Source organism: Ceratotherium simum, chromosome 2, assembly GCF_057802395.1.
Source record: "Ceratotherium simum simum isolate JZ-2026a chromosome 2, ASM5780239v1, whole genome shotgun sequence".
In the NCBI taxonomy this organism is placed as follows: Eukaryota; Metazoa; Chordata; class Mammalia; order Perissodactyla; family Rhinocerotidae; genus Ceratotherium; species Ceratotherium simum.
This window is the reverse complement of record NC_141901.1, coordinates 87,681,521-87,703,246: the sequence shown is the minus strand read 5'-3', so window position 1 is coordinate 87,703,246 and position 21,726 is coordinate 87,681,521. Positions and strand designations below refer to the sequence as shown.

The following is a 21,726-nucleotide window of genomic DNA, read 5'->3' as shown; positions in this document are numbered from 1 at the left end:
AAATGACTATTTCTAAGTGCAAGTGAATATTCATGCCGTGGAATCCTTTTCTGGAAGAGCTTACAGGTCTGGAGCCATCTGAAGTATTAAATGTACATGGAGGGACCATTAGAGCTCATTTTCACAGACCAAGTCATTAAAGCCCCAAGTCACAGACTTTAAATAAAACTCTCATGTATGAAACTGGGACTAATATTTGATTATAAATAAAGAAGAACTTAAACAAACCCCAGACATCAGGACTGGGCCGTTCAGGTGATCTTGGTAAAAGTGAAACGTTTGAAAACTATCAATTTGATTTGAACACGTTAGCTACATTGAGTACGTACAGCCTCCCAATCCTCCGTTAGGAACCACTGCCCCTAAGGAGGTCCCACGGATCTAGTCAGCCATTCTCGAGGTGCTCGCTGAGCCACTGACTAGCAGTGACAGACTGGGAACCAGCTCAGGCAGCACAGTGATTAACAAAAAAAAAAAGATAAAATCTAAAATTCCGGCGAGATGCTTGGGTGAATCTTTCTCCACTCTTTATGTCTTCCAAAAGACATCTTTAAAATATCCTGAAAAATAATAAAAAGGATAGTAGAACTCTGAATATAATCAGGATAGTAGAAACTGGGCACAAAGGATATGAGGGTATCAAGGAAATAGCAGGAAAACAAGGAAACGCCAAAAATAATTTTGGTCTTTACTTACAGTCTTCAATATTTTACATATATACATATACTTTTATAATTTTTATATATTTTTAATATTTTGATATACCTTATATATTTATGCTATATATCTATATGTATATATCAAACTTCACAAAACTGCAGAAATGAAGGCATAGAGCCCATTTAAAGACAATCTCAGCCATCCTTTTAAACACTGAAAGGGAAGTGAATGCTGGAACAGAGTTTGATACTTTCCTCTGTGGTGCCTCCCTGTGGCACATTCTCTCTGTAGTTCATCTCTGGGGCCCTGTAGGGGAGGGACAGATCTCGCTACTTCAGAGAGCTGTGCTTGTGACGACAGAATGGGACTTAGATTTGCAAAGGGGATAGAGGTGGGTTGTGGGTTGTGGTTCACTGTGTGTGCCCTGGGCCCACCTCCACCTTATCTGCCCCTGTCCTGATGGTCTTGGGGCTAAGCAGCACAGAACTGAAGCCTGTGTGTATGCGTATGCAGGGACTGATAAAGGGATGAGCCATCCCAAAGGGGAGGGGACCCCAGGTGGGGTATCTGTTTAATCTTGCAAACAGATCAGGCTTAAACTCACCGTCTGCCACCACGTCTCTTAGGCCCTCGTGTTGTTCGGGGAAACGTCTGCATTCTTACTTTCTCTTTGCACTGCCCTCTCTTGCTTCTCTTGGGTTCCAGTGCAATCGTGCTTTACAGGAAGTGTTTCCATGTCCGGTAGACTCCCTCTCCTCAGCTCTGGCTCTCTGTCTTGGGATAATCCTAGTCTGAACTCTTCAGCTGCACCCCACTCCTGCCCCCCAGCATGGCTCCCCACCCTGGGCTCCTCCCCCGCTGACTCTGCCCTCTGAGTGGTTTCAGCTGCCCCGTCTTCTTGATCCTGCCCTGGCTGTGGGGTCTTCCCTTCCAGATCTGAGGGTGCTCCTACAGTCCCCGCCCCAGCTTCTAGTCTCCAAGTCACCGGCACCTCCTCCACCACCGGCACCTCCTCCCCGCTCAGCTTTGTTTCCTCTGCCACCACCTTCTCTGCAGCTGCCATTTTTCCTTGTAACTCATCCACTCGGTGCCAAGTTTCCTCATCAGCAACATCTGAAAAAGAGGCGGCTTTCTCTGCCTCTCTTTTCCCTTCAGGTGTCTTTGAATCTTCCAACACCTCCCTCTTCTCTGCGGCTCCTCCTCCTTGGTGGAGATCTTCCTCAGCCACAACCACTCCTCCCAGCAAGCTCCTGTCCCCCTCTGTGTCCCCATTCCTCGTCACTCCCACCCCCAGGGTGCACTCTTTATGCACCTCCTCCTCTGGCTCCTCATCCATCGCTTCTTCACCCAACTTTCCTGCCATCACGGCATCTCCCTCAGGAACATCTTCTTTGGTCATTGTCATGACCCCTACTCCCTCTGGCCCTTGTAAAGGCTCTTTGTTTTCCCTCCCCTCCCATCCTGCAAGGCCACCTTGATCTTTGGCTGCACACTCCCCGGCCTTGCCTGTGATCCTGGCCTCAAGGGCCTGTGCCTGTCCTGCGAGCTCACTCTCAGGAGCTCCTAACACACCCTCTCCCTCTGGGCCGGGCCCCTCATCCTGCTCTGAAGGAGCCATGTTCTCCCTGCCCAGAAGCTCTGCTTTGCCTTCCCGCTCTGTGTCTCCAGCTTCTCTCAGTCTTTCGCCTCCTCCCTCTTTCCTCAGAGCTGCCGTGTCTTCCAGCGACTTTTCAAATCCAGCTGCTGCTTCAAACATGGTCACCCCTCCCTCTCTCAGTGAATCTTCTCCTTGAGGCCCTGCGTGTTCAGTCAATTCAGATGCCCCCACCGGTGCCTCATCCTCAGCATCACATTCCATTTCATTTTGGGGGGCTTGTGTCTCTTCCTCGGGTCTTCCTTCCCTCACAGTTTCCCTCTCTTCCCCTTTACACTTTTGCTCTTCTGATAAAGTGTCTTCATCCTGAAGGGTATTTGCCCTTGTCACCTCTTCTCTCTCAGATTCAGTTTCCCCCAGAGGTGTTTCTGGCCTCTCAGCTTTCCTCCTCTCTGTTGCTGCATCTAATTCCTCAGGGAACATTTCTTTCCTATCATCTTCCCTATTAGATTCTGCCACAGTCTCAACCTCCTTCCCATCTGCATCTTCCTTAGAAAGGTCTTCCAGGCTGTCCTCCAAAACCCCCATCCAGGTTGCCTGGGCCTTCTCAGAGGTTGGGGAGCTCAAAGGTGTTTCCACTCCCATAACTGCCTTCCTCTCTCTGACTGGTTCCTCTCCCCTGAGTATTGCCTCTTCTGACCTATCCTCTCTCTCAGATACAGCATCTTTCATGGGTCCCTCTAGGTCTGTGAATGCTTCCTCTTCACTTTCTTCCACATCTGGCTTTTTGGGCCCTGCCTCACTCATAGCCTCCCCTCTCTTAGCCTCTCTCTTCTCTGGCATCACTGCTTCTCTCAAGACTGCTGTCTCCTGAACATGCTCTAAGTTCAGAGCTGCTGCCTTGCTTGGAAGCAGTGACTTCTCCAAACCCTGTTCCTCTTCAGGAGCTGCCTTCTCTGTCTCCAGCGCTGTTTTCATCTGCTCTTTGGGAGCCTCATCTTCCTGCAGACCTCCGGAGTCTGTTGCTGCTTCTTTTCCCATGGAGTTTAACCCCTCTTTATTCAGCCTTCTATCCCCATCGACTGCTGCCCCTGCCCCACTTGCTATGCCCTGAGGGACCTCTCTTTCCTCTGTAAACTGTTCTACCAATGCTGACTGCTCTGCTGTTGGCTTCCACCGGTCCAAGGGAACCTCATCAACCCCTGCTTTTTCCCACAGAGCTGCATCCCCTTCCTCTTCTATTGCATCAGCATCCCTGCGTTGGGGAACTACATCTTCCTCCACTGCTTCTTTCTTCTGCAGCGTATACATTTCTGAGTCAACTTGCTTGGATTCCTTGTTTGAGTAGAGTGCTGGACTTTCCTCCATCATTAAATTTGGGGCTATAAAAATAAGGTTAGAAAATAACGTTACTTTAATCAAAGTGCACAAGGGAGGAGATATTATACATAATCTTATATGAGACATTTATACATAATATCAAGGGGTTTTCCATGATGAAAAGAAATGCTATCAAAATTAATGGACACATTGATTTTAAAGGAAAATTGAGCATCAGAAATGTTGAAAACAAACAAAAACTCCATGTCTTAGAATAGTAAAATCTCTCACGCTCGCGCACACATACACACATGCACACACACCTCCTACATTCATTTGAAACGTTAAGACTTGCAGAAAAATTATGCAATAAGAAAAACAGTATTTTATCTTCTTAGAAAAATCATTGTTCCCTATAGCGCCATCAGATGCCTGTCCTCAGCCTATGTTTCTCATATTCATGTGGGCATTTAGCAACATAATCATAATACAGTGTGAGCTGATCATTATCCCATACATTACTCTCATATATTAAAGCTACTATATTTAGATTTAGCCATCAAATAACACTGTAGCTCAAGGTAAGACTCTTTACTAAAGATACCAATTTGTATTACAGGTCAGGATACCTCCCATCTACATTCAGAAACTGATTTGCCTTTGGCACAACAGGATCACAGAGCAAGACAGGACTTTGTAGCCTGGGACAATTTTCAACATAAATAACCTTCTTGAAGTATTTCATAAGTTCTCATCCATAATTCCCTGGCAAACCTGGGTATACTAGCTATCATACTTCTATAAATATAAGTCAACATGTTTCTTCAAAGACTTCAAATGGATTTCTTATTATTTAACAAATGCAATGTGTTTCTGTTGAAATGACTCATGCAAAACAAATAAAGGTACGGCATGCCAAATACACGAAGCATTTAAATTTTCCAACTGCAAAATAATACTTAGGGAGATAGGAGCTTCTAAAATGGTCATCTTAATAATTTCTACCAATCTAATCTTTTTCATTTATAAAAGACACTGTACTGGATACTATAAAGTAAGTTATCATATCAAGTCATCCTTCAAATTATGTAAATTTATAAAGTAGGCAAAAGTGTCTCGCTCATTTTTTTTACCTGCTCGCCTTTTTTACTTGTGAGCCATCTCACCCCATCCCATCAGCCACAGTCTACCAGAAACCTAAAGGCCTGCTCTTACTCACTTCTTTCCTATTCTGATACCTCATCAACGACTGTCTTATCCCTCCATTTCCTCTCCTAATACAAAACATGGCTATCCTTTGTTGCATTCCCTTCGTCTCTTGCCAGCTATTACAATAAACCATTTTGAGGTAAGGCAATAATGGCTGATATTACATTTCTCTTAAAAAATGTATTTGGAAGCTAACTTTTTATATCTTCTTTCAAAGGAGTAAAATAGAAATTTCAGGTCTGTCAATAGGTTCAGTGCTGACTTTCATCGGTGGTCCTCAGCATATCACAGCCATTATTTCCTAAATTGTACCTAGAAGCTCCCAGAGGGAAATGCAGAACCAAATGTGCACTCAGAGAACATGTAGCCAATTCACCTGGGAGAATATGGTCCATTTTATTTCATTACAGATTATTACTTGGTTTAAAACAAAATTAAATTGAAACAATGAGAAACAACAGTGTGTGTCAAGTCTCTATAATAGTATATCTGTTGCTAATCAAATTCCTGCAGGAAAGTATATTTAAAAATCAGTTATAAAAAACATTTAAATAAAATCCTCTGTTTTGCTAAGCTGGCCTCTAAATTTACAGATTAATTAAAGAACATTCAGGAAAACAGGGGAATAAAATTGCCTCGCCATCATATAATAATATACTATGCCTAAATTCTAGGAGCAAAAGTGCTAATGGCATCGAGCTGAGCTATTAGATGAACACGCACACTCCAGGGGAGTCAGGACATTCTTGAAGCAAGGGAGAAAGAGTAATTGGAGCCCTTCTGAGAAATATTAGTATAAAAACATGACAACGGTTTTCGATGGTAGCCTCATGGGCTTTTGAAAATAATAATGAACATGAGAGCAAGCAATATTCACAAACAGGAGCAATCTGATTTAGTGGAATGAGTGTGTACTTAGGAGTCAGACAGACCTGGGGGAGAATGTCCGCTCTGCCACTTACTAGCTGTATGAACTTGGGAAGTAACACCTCTCTAAGCCTTCATTCTCTTAGCCATCAAATGGGAACAGTAATGCTTGACTCACAGAATCCTTGTGATAGTAAACGGTGAAATGCTCAGCACAGTGCCTGACACACAGAAAGCCCTAACCAACCTTCCTTCCATACTTTCTTGCCACTGCTTACAGTAGATTAGATTTTCTTGCTTGAGTGAGAGTTAATTGATAACAACTACTGTGCCTGCATTGCAGAATGTTTGGGGAGGTGAACTAGAACTCCTCTGGTTGAATGCCCACTCTAAAAGATGTGGATTCTCTAAGCTCAGGGTCCTTTTTCTATCACTCAGCCCACTGCACGTTCAAGTGCCACCTGGCCCTCTCCATCTTGCCCAGGGGGAATTGGAGTTCATGGAACCAGTGCAAGTGCAAATATTCTGGCTACTGCTATTTGTTGTCAGTAATAAAGTCCTTTTTCTCTGACCCAGGAGTCTTGTGTCTTCCACTAGCATCCATGAAACTGTGGCTGGCTAACTTGGCTTGAAAATAGGGTAAAATCTCAACTACCTCAAAATGCTTGATGACTATCACTGAAAATTGGAGGTGGAGTAATACAACCATATGATGAGTAAAATGAAAAACACCCCCCCCCACACACACACACATATATTCAAATCAGGATGTTTTTAAAAAGTTACCCACTAGATATGGGGAAACCTGATTTCAAGGACACAGCCGTTTGACCCGATATGCATGAGTCATGGTCTGTTGAGTCACTCTGATTGGCCCTCCTGCAGCTGGAATGCTCATCCCCAAGAGCCACGTCAAGAATTCATTGGGCAATGAATTCTTCCCCAATTTTAAATAATAAGGAGTTCAAATAAATCATTGTGGAATCTGCCTTGGCTCTCCACGTCTCTAACAGGTCAGCGAGACAAATCCACCTACCTGGTCAACTAATTGGGAGGTGGGCTGTGAAATAGACCGATCTGCAAATCCCTACCAATATTTTTTATTATCTGAAGTCCTTTTTTTTTTCATTCTAGGCACCAATCTAGTCAAAAAAGAATAATAACATTCCTCTCTGATGGCAGCTTTAAAGCTCCCCTTAAGGCCTCTCAACCATCTCCTGCCATCACATTCACTAGTTGAAAAGAAAGGAGAGTTGGTAGAGGAGGAAACAAGGACAGGAAGATGACGGATGGGAATGGGCTGTCTTTGCAGAGCATTCGGAAGGTCTTTCCTAGGTAATGACGTGCCCTTACCTGCGCCTGTGTCGTTCTCCGGCTTCCTCGAGTACGTCTCCCCCTCATCTGCACTGCTGACACCTGACTCAGTGCCCTTGTGGCAGTGGCAGCCAGGTTCCACGGCTTCAGCTATTATCTGTCCAACTGATTGGAGATCATATAAAATATCAAAAGGTATAAAAACGGGTCATAGGAACATTGCTGAGCTATTTCACATCATTTCGGCAAGTGGGGTTAATTTCAAAGCATTCACATTAAAATGTGACCTTGTTTTAAAAATCTGTTAAGATTAAACAGCTTCCAAGCTATGATTTCAAAAAGACAACACAATAGATCACGAAGTAAAGAAATCCATGCAAAGAAATACTTGCATTAAAAAAAGACAACGGCCGGAAGCAGTGACAGATTTGCCAAATGCTCATGCAATGAGATGATTGAAAGAGCAGTCTAGTTGCCTTTTCCTTTCTAGAAACATGTGTCATGGCTTTTATGACACTAATCATCAATGCTCTTTTAAATTGCTAAAATTACCAGAGCTGACTATACTACGAGCATTTCATCCATTAGTAGATTTTAGTGATTTGACCTCAATACTTCATGTGGACAGAGCAAAAAAGCTACTGCATGGTTCCTATAAATTTGACAGTAAAAGCTGTTGTAGAAATTCCTGTTATTTGCAGCTGATTACTAGCATGGAGCTTCAGGATCACAAAGACCTAAGTTCAACAACCATATTTCATACTAACTGAGTTATACTAACAAGTTCTTTGGCCTAAGCCTAAGCCTCGGTTTACTCATTTGCCAAAAAGAGATATCTACTCAATGGTTATTGGGAGGATTAAATGAAGGAATATATATAGAACATGCTCATCTTCCACTTATTAGCAAACTCCTAAGCACTTAATAAATAATAGCGATGATGATGATGATGATGATGATGATGAACATTTCTGTTATAAGTATCATCATCCAATCTGGTGTGATTTTAGGCAACACTGTAACATCATTTGTTTGTCTTTAGTTTCTGACACCTTCCTGTCTATACCCCTTGCCTATCATCTGATAATCCATGTCCCTAAATCCCTGACAGTTACCATTATGCCACTTTCTGGTTAACAAAAGCTCACTCAAAAAACACTGGTCCTAGACCTGCCTTCCTACGTGAGAAGATGGTATCTTCAAAATGCCATTTCCTCCCTCCCTCCCTCTATATCTCTCTCCCTCTTTCTCTCCCCCTTCCCTCCTTTCCTTTCTTCTTTCCTTCCTTCCTTCCTTTCCTCTCAGATATTCTGATTCAGTTGACCCAAAGACTGTACTTAGAGAAAAAAACTAGAATATAGTCTCTTGCTCAGTTTAAGGGGAATTGCTAAGGAGTAATTAGTTAGTTACTGATCTCTCTCTGATTGAAAACAGTGAAATACCTGTTTCATGTGGCTTTTGGGGAAAAAATGGAATGACAATTATATTAATCTTAAGGGGACAAACATGAAAATTAAAAGAGACACATATAGTTAAAATGTATTCTGTTTAAAAAAAATTTGAACATCAGTTTTCCTCATTCATCCAATATGCTAAATAAAAAAGTTTTTACAATAACATAGGTTACAGATGACATCAACTCATGACAACTACATTATAGTTGGGTTTGTTATCAAGTCAACCTTTGTTTTAGGAACCTTATAAACAAAGTACATGTAAGTTAAATACCATATTACCCACTATAATAATGTTAACACTGTATAACTAGAGAGTTTAAATAAGCAGTGTTTTAGGTCTGTGCATATAAATCTGTTTGGCTAACTGAATAACAGAACTCCCAAGGATGATAGGACAGGGATGGGAGGAAGTCTGATTTCACAGCAATTACATGAAGCTTTCTTTCATTGGAGCCAACAAGACATCTAGGGTTTTGTCCAAGTAGTCCCCAGGCTATAAAGAAATATGGTTTACAATAATAATAATAAGCAATAAGTAAAATAAGCAATTAGCAGCTATTTACCAAAAGACTGTTTTAAGAAGCCAAACAGTACTAGCATAATCCGAAAATTACAACTCACTCAGAATTGCCAGTGAAGCTTGCAGTCCCTCTGTCTCAGGACTGTGATCACCACTTGCCCACGTCTGCTGCTTGCCCTTGGAGGTTAGGCTTTGGAAGTAGATGAGAGCCTATACAGTTAGGTGGTGCCAGTTTCAGATTCAGCAAGAGTGGGACCCTGGCCTGAGCATCAAGGATTCATTAGGTGTGAGACCAGAGAAAGCCTCACTCGGTCATTTTTTTCTCAGATGCTCTTCTGAAACTGAAACTTAAAAGCAAGAACTTGGCCAGTGTCTAACCTTGACTGTTTTCAACTACTATCGTAAGGGAGGACTATGCATGCTGGACCCCCATGCCAGCAAGGTGACACATCCCTTTGTTTCCTCTATCTGTCTAGCCCTTCATCCCCCAAGGCTCCTCTCCTTTACCTCTCCATAAAGGTGACCACTGAAAGCAAAGGTAACTGTCAGTTCTCAGAGTATTAACAGCAAAATCAAAGAGACCCACACAGAGAATTTCTTAGAAAAGCACCTTTTCCACTCAAATGATATAGGACATTATATTTTTTAAACACCAAAATCTTTTTGTATTACAATGTTAGCTGTTTTATTATGAAAACAAATATATTTTAAAATAATATATATTGTACTTTCCCTAAATATAAAAATAGCACATATTCATTACCTAAGCTTGAAAAGATAAAAAAGCATAAAGAAGAAAACAAACATTATTCTAGTTTCACCACTCAGAGAGAACTACTAGTTAACATTTTGGTGGATTTCTAAGTATTTTTTACTCTACTCTTTCTATAGATACCATTTTGTATCCCATTTTATTCATTGAGCGATATATTGTGACTATTTCCACATATCATTAAATAAAAAAGATTCTTCAATAACTACCTAGAATGTTCCAATAAGGTTTTACTAAAATTTGGTTAACCAATTTCCTGGTGTTGGATATTGAGTTATTTCCCTTTTTTGTGTGTGTGTGTGATTATAAAGCTATTTTAAGTGCCACTTACAATCATTTTTGTACTTATTTCTGACTATTCCCTTAGCATAAACTCCTGAAATTAGAACTGCTGGGTCAAAGAACATGATATTTTTAGAAGCTTTTGATATATGTTTCTACATGTTCTTCAAAAAAGAAGGTATCAATTAACAATTTCACCTGTAATGATGAAAAGCCTTATGTCCCTGCACTACAGCTAACAGTGTCACAAGTTCCACCAATTCTTTCCATTTTGATAACTTAGTAATTAAAAAGTCGTGGCAAGGATACAGGTTTCAATATTAGTAAGCAACCTTTCTAAATTCATTCCATCTCCTCTGCTTATTTTGAAACAAAACAAATTGATCCCACCTTAAAGCACGCTAAGAATCCTGGGCAATTCAACATCAGAAGAAAGTTTTGCCAAGAACTTTTCATCTGAATTTTAAGAACGTAAGAAGGCTATAAGAGCAGAGTAAAGGTATATCTCAGTTTATTCTAAGTTCCCGGTCACCTTGAAAACTAGCCCTGTGCTTTGATCATTCTTTGTGTAGCCAATCAATTATCTTCCCAACAACTCCCCAAGACAAAATTCATGACTAACATCATCTACCTACGCAGTAAAGATGTTCCTGTGTTAGCTTTGGCATTGAAACATGGCCCACAAAAACCCAGGATTAATTACAAACTCAAGATCACAGCTGTTCGAAGATAGCAGTTGCCGCAAGCTGAAGTCTGTCCTCCACACAGCGGCCAGAATAGTCTCTTCAAAGCTTTCAGATCATGACATTTCTACGCTCAAATGTTTCCAATGGCTTCCTATCTCAAAATAAAATTCTCCCTCTGGCCTTCTCCTCTGCCGCTCTCTGGCTTGTCCATTCTGCTCCTCTCACCCTGGCCTCCTTTCCAAATCCTTCATTCAGCAACTCTGCTCCCAATTAGGGTCTTTGCATTTGCTGTTTCCTCTGCTTCATGTGCTCTTTCTCCAGATGACAGAGTGGCTCATCCCTGCACTTCATTCAGGTCCCTGCTCAAATGTCCGCTCATCAGAGAAGCCATCCCTAAAACACTACCCCTTCCCCAAACCATCACCCTGATTTATTTTTCTTCTAGCACTTAGCCCTGATAGACCATTACGTGGTTATCTTGTACTTGCTGGGCATGTCTCCCCCTAGAATATAAACTCCATATAGGCAAGGACTTGGTTATGTTCACACCAGGAACCGTGTGTGGCATAAAGCAGGTGCCCAACAAATATTTGCTGACAGAAGAAATCTATTGGGACAAATAATGACATGCTTTCACTGTTCACTAAGAACTTGTATTTAGACTGCAGCTCACAATACAGAGTTTTCTTGTTCTTTCATCAGGACCATTCTATCCTGCCAGCAGGATGACAAAATTGCATTGTGCTTTACTCATACCATTATTTAGGTTTGTATTACTTGGCCAAGCACTATGACTTCTCCTAATTCCCATATACAGGTTTACCCTACTATCTGAAAGTTCGTTCACTTTGTCACTTCGTTTTTACGAAAGACCTACGTTAGTACCTGTTTTCGCCAATCAAAAGAAATCCAAAGAGGATATTCGCTTTTACAAAAAAAGTGAAAATACTGTTCAGCGTTTGTTTGGCAGCGAGCCCTTACAGAGGCAGCGGTCACCCCGTGTACCCCCAGGAGCGACAGTGGCGCTCTAAGCTCCTTCCTGAGGAACTACACTCAGCGTCTCAGCATCAAGCCATCATAGCCTTGAACTGTGTTTGTCAGCATCTGTGCTTTATCTCGATTTATTTCGGTAGGTTATTTTGGGGGTCTGGGAACGCCCCCAAATTTTTCCCATATAAATTGATGGTAATTGCTTCTTCGCTTTATGCAATTTTGGCTTACGAAAAGTTTTATAAAAATGCTCTACTTTTGGATAGCAGGGTAAACCTGTAAAAGCATAAAATGCCTACTTCCATATACTTTTTATATTATACTTTACATCAAAATACTCTATTCTTCATTTATTTTCTTTACATTCATAATGTATAAATTATATTAACTTCACAAATCAATGCACCTGAATTGTTCCACCATTAGAACATATTGCAAAGATCCTGTTGCAATGCATTAAGACAGCTTAAACTAAAAATAAAGAAAAATAAACACATTAAAATAACATTACGCCCTATAATACTGAGTTAACTCCCAAGGACACTATCTCATTGTAGCTAGAAATTATATTGTTTTACTTTATCCACTTAACTGAGGACAACACACCTTTTATATCAATTCACCTGATTTGTTGGTGGACTGGGCAAAGCCCAATTAAGTGAGACATATTATAAAATAGTTAGAAGGGAAATATCATTTTACGTTAACCTGAAAGGTACGAAGGCGCTGAATGCAGTACTTTACTAATTTAACAACTGCTATGATCTTAAGTGAAAACAATTCAGATTAAGTTGTACTAGTTTAGACACTACAAAAAATCATTAATTGTATGTAATTTTTTAGCCCATAGACTATTAACATAATCACACTTCTTTTTCCAAGTCTAATTGAAAAATGATTAATTCAGCACCACACAAATATGAGAGCAAATCTTTTACTCATTTTCTCAGCCTACATTTCATTCTGACCCAAGGTTCTAGTCTGAGATCTAAGCAAAATATACATATTTCAATCTTCACCAGGCTTCTGGTCTAATTTATATAAGCTGGTTTTGTAGCATAGTCACCTAAATGACCTTCATTTCAAGCATATAACTTTGGTTCCATCCCTCTTTCCCTGAGCCATCTAACTGAAGACTTGGTTAAGAAAGAGAAAATAGCCATAACCTCTTTGCTTGGCATTAATATCAATGTTATGAATTATGCAATGAAGACCTGGTTGGTTTTATCTGAAATTTTCTTAGAAATTGTTTATTCATATAAAAGACTTTGAAACTGTTTATGACTTTTAATCTATTTTAAATACGTACAAATTTATTGCATCATTTCCTTGAGTATACTTTTAAAAGGCCACAGGTTTTGAAGAGTAAGCCAAATTGTATATACTATAAAGTACAAAAAAAAGTAAAAAAAAGAAAAAAGTTGGATCTGATTTCTTAATTTCCTGTACTCAAATCGACTCCAATCCCAGAAACTGATATGAATCAGCATATATAAAATTCATAATTAAACATTTTCTCATTCTAATTTGATTTGGCTTTATATTGATAAACATTTCAGTGAAAAGTTGAGAACCACAAGGAGCATGGTATGGTGGGAAGAATACTGAGTTATAAACCAGGTGCGAATTCTAATCCTCATTCTGCCACCTTCCAGTTGTCAGTCATTTTTTTTTTCCTTTTCTGTGTTTAAGTTGAATTCAATGATCTTAAATTTTTCTTCTAGCCCCAGTGTTCTATAAATCTAAGCTCAAGGTCAGCTCAGCCTGCCACCTATCGCTAAAAAAATAAATAAATAAAAAACATCAGCACCCAACTGTCGCAATCTACTCATCCTTAGGTTTTGACAGCATTAATGCTTCTACATCATTTTGAATATTTTACATGGTCTTTGTTTTGTTTTACCTATTCATGTCTTATTTTCCAGTGTACATTATGCTCTTTGCCGCTGGGCCTCCATAACCCAGAGGTTTTGTTCTTTTCTTGACGACAGGCCATAGAACAAAACAGGAGTTGCACAGAAATCAACATATTTTTAAGAAAATTTGCAAAGTTATAAAATACTAAGTCTATACAATGGAACAACATGTACAGTAATAAGAATAAAGTACAGCTATGTGTGCTGATATGAAAAGATGTTCAAGATACAGTGTCAAGTGAGATAAAAACAAGTTGAAAAACAAATGTAGCATATGTTTCCATCTGTATATAATAATAATATATTCATATATATATGTATGTATATATTTATATATGTATAATATACAAAACTTTCTGGAATCATGTGCAAAAAACTGTTATCCACAGTTATCTCTCTATCTTTTGAGGAAAAAGATTAGAGAGTGTTCAAGGAAGACTTTAGCTTTCATTTTATTCTCATATGTTCTGTGTTGTTTAAACTTTTCAATCAATCTTATGTAAGAAAAAACTACATCAAAAACCTTAAAATGTCTATAGTCTTTGGTCCAGAAATTATACTTCTTGGAGCCTAGCCTAAGAAAATAGTCATAAATTTGAAATTACCTTAGGTAATAAGATACTAATGTACTATTAATAATAGCAAAAGTAAGAAAAAATATAAAAATATCCAACAATAAAGAAATGGTTAAATAATGAGAAAACCACAGAATGGAATAACACACAGACATTAAAAATGTTCATAAAGATTACATAATAACATAAAAAATGCTTACAGTATAACATTAAGGATAAAAAGCAGAATACAACATCTTAGAAAACTATGACAACATAACTTTCTAAATTCTAAGTTTATAAATAAAAAGCCTGACCCAATATTGAAAGTGATTTTTGTATGTGTGATAAATCTATGGGGTAATTTTTTAAAACTACTTTTCTCTATTTTCTAAATGTAATTTCATGTTATTTTATAAGTTGCTTATGAAAAATAAACACTGATAAAGAGACTTGGTACATATATTAGAGCATAAGAAAGATAGTTACAAGCCTTGCCATCTAGTATTGAACCTGCCTTAATAAAAAGATGATAAAATGTTTTACAATTATAGATGTTATCAAGTCAAGAATACAGGTTTCCCATATATTTGAGAAAAATAATAAACCAACACAGTTTTCATTTCACAAATCTAGAAAAAATCCCACTATGTTCCAGGTGACATGATCCTAGTCCAACATCTCTGCTTCTATCCATCGCTTAATTACAGCCGACAGCCCATTATGTGCATCTTACTTTACAAAAAGATATCTACTTACACAAATCCAGGTAAACAATCTAGTTTTCTGAAGTGGAAAGAAAAGAAATAATAATAATAATTTCAATGTTACTATTGAACTTTAACATCTCTACTTTTTTTGACTAGCAGCTTGCCAAATTGTACAAATTTTCTAGGTTATACATTACATGTACCAGAATTGAGGAATGAAATCTAAGATCAACAACTTGAATTATTTTATAAAAGTTTCAAACATATTTTAACAAGAATCTTAACTCATATATGGCAAAATCTTTTTGAAAATGTAGGGGGTCTTTGTAGTATAATTCTAGGGCAGAGGTTGGCAAACTTTTTCTGTAAAGGGCCCACAGTAAATTCTTAGGGCTTTGTGGACCATAGGATCTCTGTTGCAACTACTTAACTCTACCCTTGTAGTGCAAAAGCAGCCATTGATAACATGTAAATGAATGAGCATGGCTCTGTTCCAATTTAACTTCATTTTCTGACACAAATTTGAATTTAATATAATTTTCACATGTCAACACATATTCTTCTTTTGATATTTTCCAGTCATTTAAAAAAAAAAAATTTAAAAACATCCTTAGCTCACAGCAATACAAAAAAAATGTGGTGGGCCCGATTTTGCCCGTGGGCTAAAGTGTGTCAAACTGTTCATTCTAGAGTTATTTTTGATAACTTATTCAAAGGTCATATCCCTTGCTATACCTCACCGTCTGGAATGCAGTAATCCTTCTCCATTCTGCCTTCAAAGTCTTATCTAAACTTTCAAGTCTTCCTCAAACACCTCCTTCATGAAAACTTTCAAGGTGAAACCAAATGAGACTTCTCCTAGAAACCCCACGGCATTTGTACCTTGTCTGGTTTTACTTATGACTACTGACCTTTGTCCAGTTATCGGCGTGCCAAGCCTTCCTCTTAACATCTTATGGGCAGAACCCTCTCTTACACATTTCCTATTGGCCATGGTGCCCTGCACATAGTAGAAGGTTAATAGTAATGGTTGAATTGAAAGATAACTATTCAACATCCTCACTTCCTAGACGTAGGCCCCAGTGGTTTAATAACAGCTTTTAATGTCCTAGAAGAAATATTACAGACATTTATTAAAGTATTCATAAGTTTTAAATACAGCTGGATTTTAGTACTATTAAAATGTGAAAACAAATTTATCTTGGAATCAAGAAGAATGCTCACCATGTTGGCAAGGGAGACAGACGAAAGAGCGGGGAAAGGATGGAGGTATGAGTTAACAGGGCACAGGCAGCTATGTGAGCGCCAAGTATCTGGCAGGCACAATTCAACTGTCCACAAGACACAACTCAGTCCTTTAACTGTCCTCCTAAAGTTGAGAAAAGTATCAGACCTTCCATGTGTCTAAGGTACTGGGGCCTCATTATCCTGGGACACTTCTCACTCCTCCCATGTCAAATGGAACTGTCCTATACACCCCCTGGACGAGGAAGTTATGTGGTTTCAGAGAGCATCTCAAAGTCAAGTTTGGAATTTTCTATGAAATTTTTATGTTTTTATATAAATATAAATTCCTCTTGCACAGATACAATAGGAACTCTTTAGAAAATCTGAAATCACTCTGCCTGCATTCAAATCCTAGGAATGCTCCTTATTAGCTGTAGAATCCTTGACAATTGACTTAACCTCTCCAAGCCATGATTTCGTCATCTGTAAAAAAGAGAAATGATATTAGAACCTAACTCATGGGGATATTGGGCTGTTGTGAGAATTAGAGGAGTTAATGCCTATAAGTGTTTAGAACTAGCACACAGTAAGCACTATCAGTGTTAGCTATGTCTATAGAAGTGCATATAGAGCTAGGAACAAATAGCATTGCTAGTATTAAATAACCTCTAAAAAGCCACACATACCCTTGCCTTCAGACACGTATTGTGTTTTATTTGATTCTTGAGATAGAATTACCATAGGAAGGGATTTACAGAAAATAGGAAACATGCTATAGAAGAATTTCAAGTAATTTTTAAAATGCAATAGAAGGAAAACAGCAAGCTGAAAATACGTGTATGATTATGTGACAAAGAGAGAAATAGGACAACAATCGAATCGCTCTGGCATTATCACAATACTGTTTCTCAAGCTTTGGCAGAATGCAGGGACCAAAACCAGCTTCCATGCGTGGGGACAACGGCAGCCAACTCACTGGCCATACTTACCACCTTGCTCCACCCTAAGGGCACCTGCCTTTTTGTCCTTCACCTTCACAGTGCTTCCTTCCCAAAGCTCACTCTTATCCTTTTCCCTTTCTTCCTTGGAAACATGTTCCCTCGATTTCTCAGATAAGCCCTCTGCAATCACTGGGGTTCCTTCCTCTGTTTCTTCTTCAAGAACATTCTCTAAGCCTTCCTCTATTGGCAGAAGCTTGGTCTCCACATCTGCTTTTATCCTTTTTTGGTCTTCAGTTTCAATTTCTAGGGAATCCACAATTGGAAGGTGGGATTTTCCTGGCTCATCATTTTCACTCAGCTCCTGTGAAGATGAACTGCTGGCACTTTCGTTTGGACTGTTTTCAGAGTGGGCTTCCCTGTCCCCCAGTGCAGATTCATCTTCACTGCAACTAGAATACGGCTGACTTCTGGATGAGGCTGATGAAGCAGTTTTTACATCTACAAAAAATAAAAATGAAGACATCACTGTTTTTCCGTAAAGCAACTGATTTAATTGTGGGAATTATGTTAGTAATTAATCATATTAAAATTTTTAATATTGTTTAGTAGATTTGATACCCTTTCCCATATAGTCTAGATAATTGTCATGTTAAAGAAAAACCTATGTAATCTTTGAGTCCACAGAAGTTTTCAACAGAAAATCACATTTAACTGAAAACCAACTGTATTATTTTTTGAAAGCCATTTTATTGGGATACCTTTGTAAGCACCTATTTTGTTATATAAGAAATTGAAAAAGCTTTTACTTGTTCAGCAAGAGCACTTACTTAATTATCACCTTGGATAGCCACAGTATTCTCTGTGCATAAAATTTAAATTTTCATCGATTATAACACCCACCATACTAGTATACCCTGGTAGCTGGGTACAGTAAGAAGGTCTATGCATTTGCACAATACCTAGACATTTAAGAAATATTTTAAAGTGATGCTCTTGTGTATGTGTGTATGTGTGTGTAGAAGGAAATATTGTCTTATTTCAGGCTTCCCTGAAGCAGACACTGAGATGAGGATTCTTGTGGAAGTGATGTATTAAGGATATGCTCCAGGAGAAACTCTTAAGAGTGTAGGGGAAGTAGGGCAGAGAAGGGAAGAAATCAATCAAAGGAGCTATTTCAAGCAACATCTCAACCTCAGCCTGATCCCATGGGGCCCTCTGAAGTCTATATTACATTAGAATTTCCCTCCCTTGAGGAAAGAGTTGGGCTTTCATACTCTGCCCCAGTTAGACATGGCTACAGGCCACCTTACGGGGACATAAGTCCCTGGCACTTCCAGGCTCTTTGTGCCTGAGGGTGAAGCAACTCTAATAGCCCAGGGCTGTCCTCTGAAGACGGCAGGGGGTGCAGCAGCTGGGAGACGGGCACACAGGATCGCTGAAAGATTCTGGGAGATCTAGGCAGTACACAGATGTGATGCTATCGATATCCAGTCTAGAAACTAAACCAGAGCCAAAAATGGTTTACACAAAAAACTTCTAAAAATCTCCAAGAAAGTACCATACACACTGAGTCTCTATAAGGAAGATGCATGGCCTAAAAGTCACCGCTCACATTGCAAGCCAGAGAAATACAAACTCGCTTTTGACTCTTTAACCAAGAAATCTGTGTTTATAATTGTTTTTATAGAATATATTTCAAATTAAATATCCTACACTTAAATGCCGCCTAGCTTTCTTGTTTTCTCCTCTGTATGCTTCGCACTCTTCTTTCTGTTTCTTTTATTTCTGCGTGGCAGCTACATGGATGGCTGTAGCAGCTGGTGCAGGGTTTAAGGAAAGAAAGACCTGTCTTTGCTTTTATCCTCTCCTCTCAGTCCCTCCAGCCCCAACAGCTCTCCACGACAGGGCTTAGCATTTTAAGTATAGTCACAGAGACATATCCGTGTTTCCACAAAGATTCAAGAGATGCTCCACAGCAGTAAAAAACAAACTCTAAAAAGCCTTTAAGTAACAGAACCCCTTAAGCACAATTCCATTTGCCCTTGTCTCCCAACTACCTTGACAGGCACCAGATGACCGCTGTTTCTCAAAGGAATCACATACTTTAGCCACTCATTCTTTATCTCCAATTTATAAAATCTGGATATATTGTCTCTGTAGGGAACAAAGCAGATCAAGGAAAGTTGTTCTCCATCTTATTTGTACCAGTTCAGAAACTTTAGGGACTACGAGCTCCTCCTCTCTGAAGCATCTCACATTTGTTTTTTTAAAAAAGAAAAACAACGCCTGTTTGCTAGTGGTTTGATCAATGGCTTTCATTAACTCCACAATTAACTAGGACACAACGTTATACTTGTTTTGCACTTTCAAAAAATAGTCATCTCTACCATCTGAATATTGACATGCTGACTCTCACTTTTGGCTCTAAGAGTTGTTCACAGAATAAAAAAATGAGTGCTCCTCTATCTTTCTTCAGTAGCTTTTATTAATTGTATTATTTTATTTCAAAAGGCTGAAACACGTCCTGGTTCAATTTTGAGTCGGTCCTTTAGAGAAGAAAGATCAGGAGAATGAATGGCCTCAAAGTGGCGAGGGGACATGACCTCCCATATAAACTCATTTCAGCTTTCAAATCTCTCTTAACCTCACTGTATGATTTAGTTTCACTCTCATTTCTTACTCTCATTTTCATACAGACACTGGGGCAAGACTTCGGCTACAAAAAAGCTCAAAATGTTTTAGGACCATGGAATGGGATTTTCAACACTAACTTTATTCTCTTAGAAATAAAGCAAGTTTTAATATAAAGGAACTTTGAGGGCACATATGTAAATTTTATTGTCATAAGGAGAGAAAAAGTTACCTTGGAGGCAGGTCGGTAAACAACTCAGCCTCCTACCCTCCTACCCAATTCCATTTGTCTCTGGACAGGCACTGATGGTGAAAGAATCTGCTCTTGGTCTTTAAGGTAAAGAAATGATCTGCGCTCGTTGCCTGAGTCCTTCGCCAAAGCCAGCAAGTTTGGTGCCATGTTTCCATGTCCTACGCAGGATCTCAGACTTTTCTCCACATTCAATCAGTCCCCAAATCCTTCCCTGTCTTCTCTTTCATGTCATTGATAACTATTCCTTCTTTTGCATCATTACTATTTCATGCAACATGAAATTAAGAGAAAATTATGTGTTTTTCTGTAAGATAAACCTAGGCGTTCCAATCATGACTCAGCCACTTTTTAGCTTTGACTTTGGCTGTGCTACTTAACTTCTCTAAGCCTCTGTTTTCTTGGCTGTAAAATGGAGATAATTCTACTTGCTTTCCATAAGTGATTGTAGAAATTACATGAGAAAAATTTTCACCCAATCAAATCAAATAATCCTTTCTCTATGATTTTAAGTCATTTTCCCTCTATTAAATCATATATGGAGGATATTCTCATAAATTTCTTTCTCATGATTCCACCCTGTACATTATATTAAGAACAGTAACCACAGTTACCATTTATTGAGGGAAAAAAGATAAAACCTGATCAAGATTATGCACTTACTATGTACCAAATAATGAGGTAAGCATTTTACAAACATCTCATTTAATCCCGTAGAATAGTTATCTTCTTTTTCTAGATCTAGAACATCAGGCCCAAAGAAGTTACATAATGCTCAATGTCCACTAGCTATAAAGTAGCAAGGTTTGTAAAACACTTCTTTTGTAATGACCCACTGTAGTAAAACCAAGACCCCTCTAGCTGCCAAAAGGCCTTCAGACAGAAAGCTCCCACTGTCATGGACCCACCATTGCTTCTCTTAGCTAACTTTCCATTCTGTTTCTCAGAATGACAAATGGAAAACAGTTCTCTCCAAAATATCAGAACTAATGGAATTCATGGTCTGCCCTCCCTTTTATATCTCTATTGGTCATTCCTCATTTTGTTCACCACGTTAGCACCCAGACGGAGTCCAGTTAAAACACTCTGAGGCACACAATATGAAAACAAAGCAAAAGATAGCTGTCAAAATCTTTGGTTTATTTATAATACTGACCATGATACTATGTGTACGAAAATATTCACGTCATCTAGTGACTTGTTACTTAACAAATATTTACTGAACACTGTGTGGGCATTCACAAAAATTACCTATACATATATAGGAAATTATATATATATAATGTCAGTTACCTCCACTGATTTTAACCAATGAAATTAAATCTCCACTGTTTATACTGCCTGCCTAGCCAACTTGATATACACCTGACAAAGGACACCGACCACACACACACCCACAGTCAACACCAGTCCAGCAAAGTCAGGATGAGCTCTGCTCTCTCTCCTCATAGCTTAGGTTCTGAGTTGTCCTCCACCTTCCTACCCACTGACATAGATTCATTCATTCACTGAATGCACTAAATGAGCACCTCCTATGTGTCAGGCAATGTTCTAGGTATTGAAGACACAGAAAAAAAGGCAGGCCAGGTCCCTGCTTCTGCAGAGGTCACACACTCTAGACAGACACTGCCTCCCTTGGCATGAGCACAATAGCTCAAGTGCACATGTTCATGAAGGTATTTGTTCATTCTCCTAAAGTGACTGCAGATAGCTCTCCTAGAAGCGGTTGTTATTCTCGTACTGCAATCAGTAGCCATACTGTCCCTTTTGAACCAATTACAAGTCCTGTCCTCAGTTTTCAATCATTTCCACACTCCCCTAGCATG

The 21,726-nt window shown here is 39.1% G+C and overlaps 1 protein-coding gene across 1 annotated transcript in view; it reads right to left on the bottom strand.

Moving 5' to 3' along the window:
- Positions 1-1,270: 1,270 nt before the first annotated feature.
- Positions 1,271-21,726, bottom strand: part of ERICH3 (glutamate rich 3) — a 99,006-nt gene continuing 78,550 nt past the window's right edge. Inside the window, exons 12-14 of the mRNA XM_004431580.3 lie at positions 17,068-17,517; positions 7,004-7,129; positions 1,271-3,636 (exon numbers count right to left, since the gene is read on the bottom strand). Of these exons, the coding sequence (XP_004431637.2) occupies positions 1,283-3,636; positions 7,004-7,129; positions 17,068-17,517 (2,930 nt within the window). The 3' untranslated portion in view covers positions 1,271-1,282. The remainder of the gene's footprint in view (positions 3,637-7,003; positions 7,130-17,067; positions 17,518-21,726) is intronic.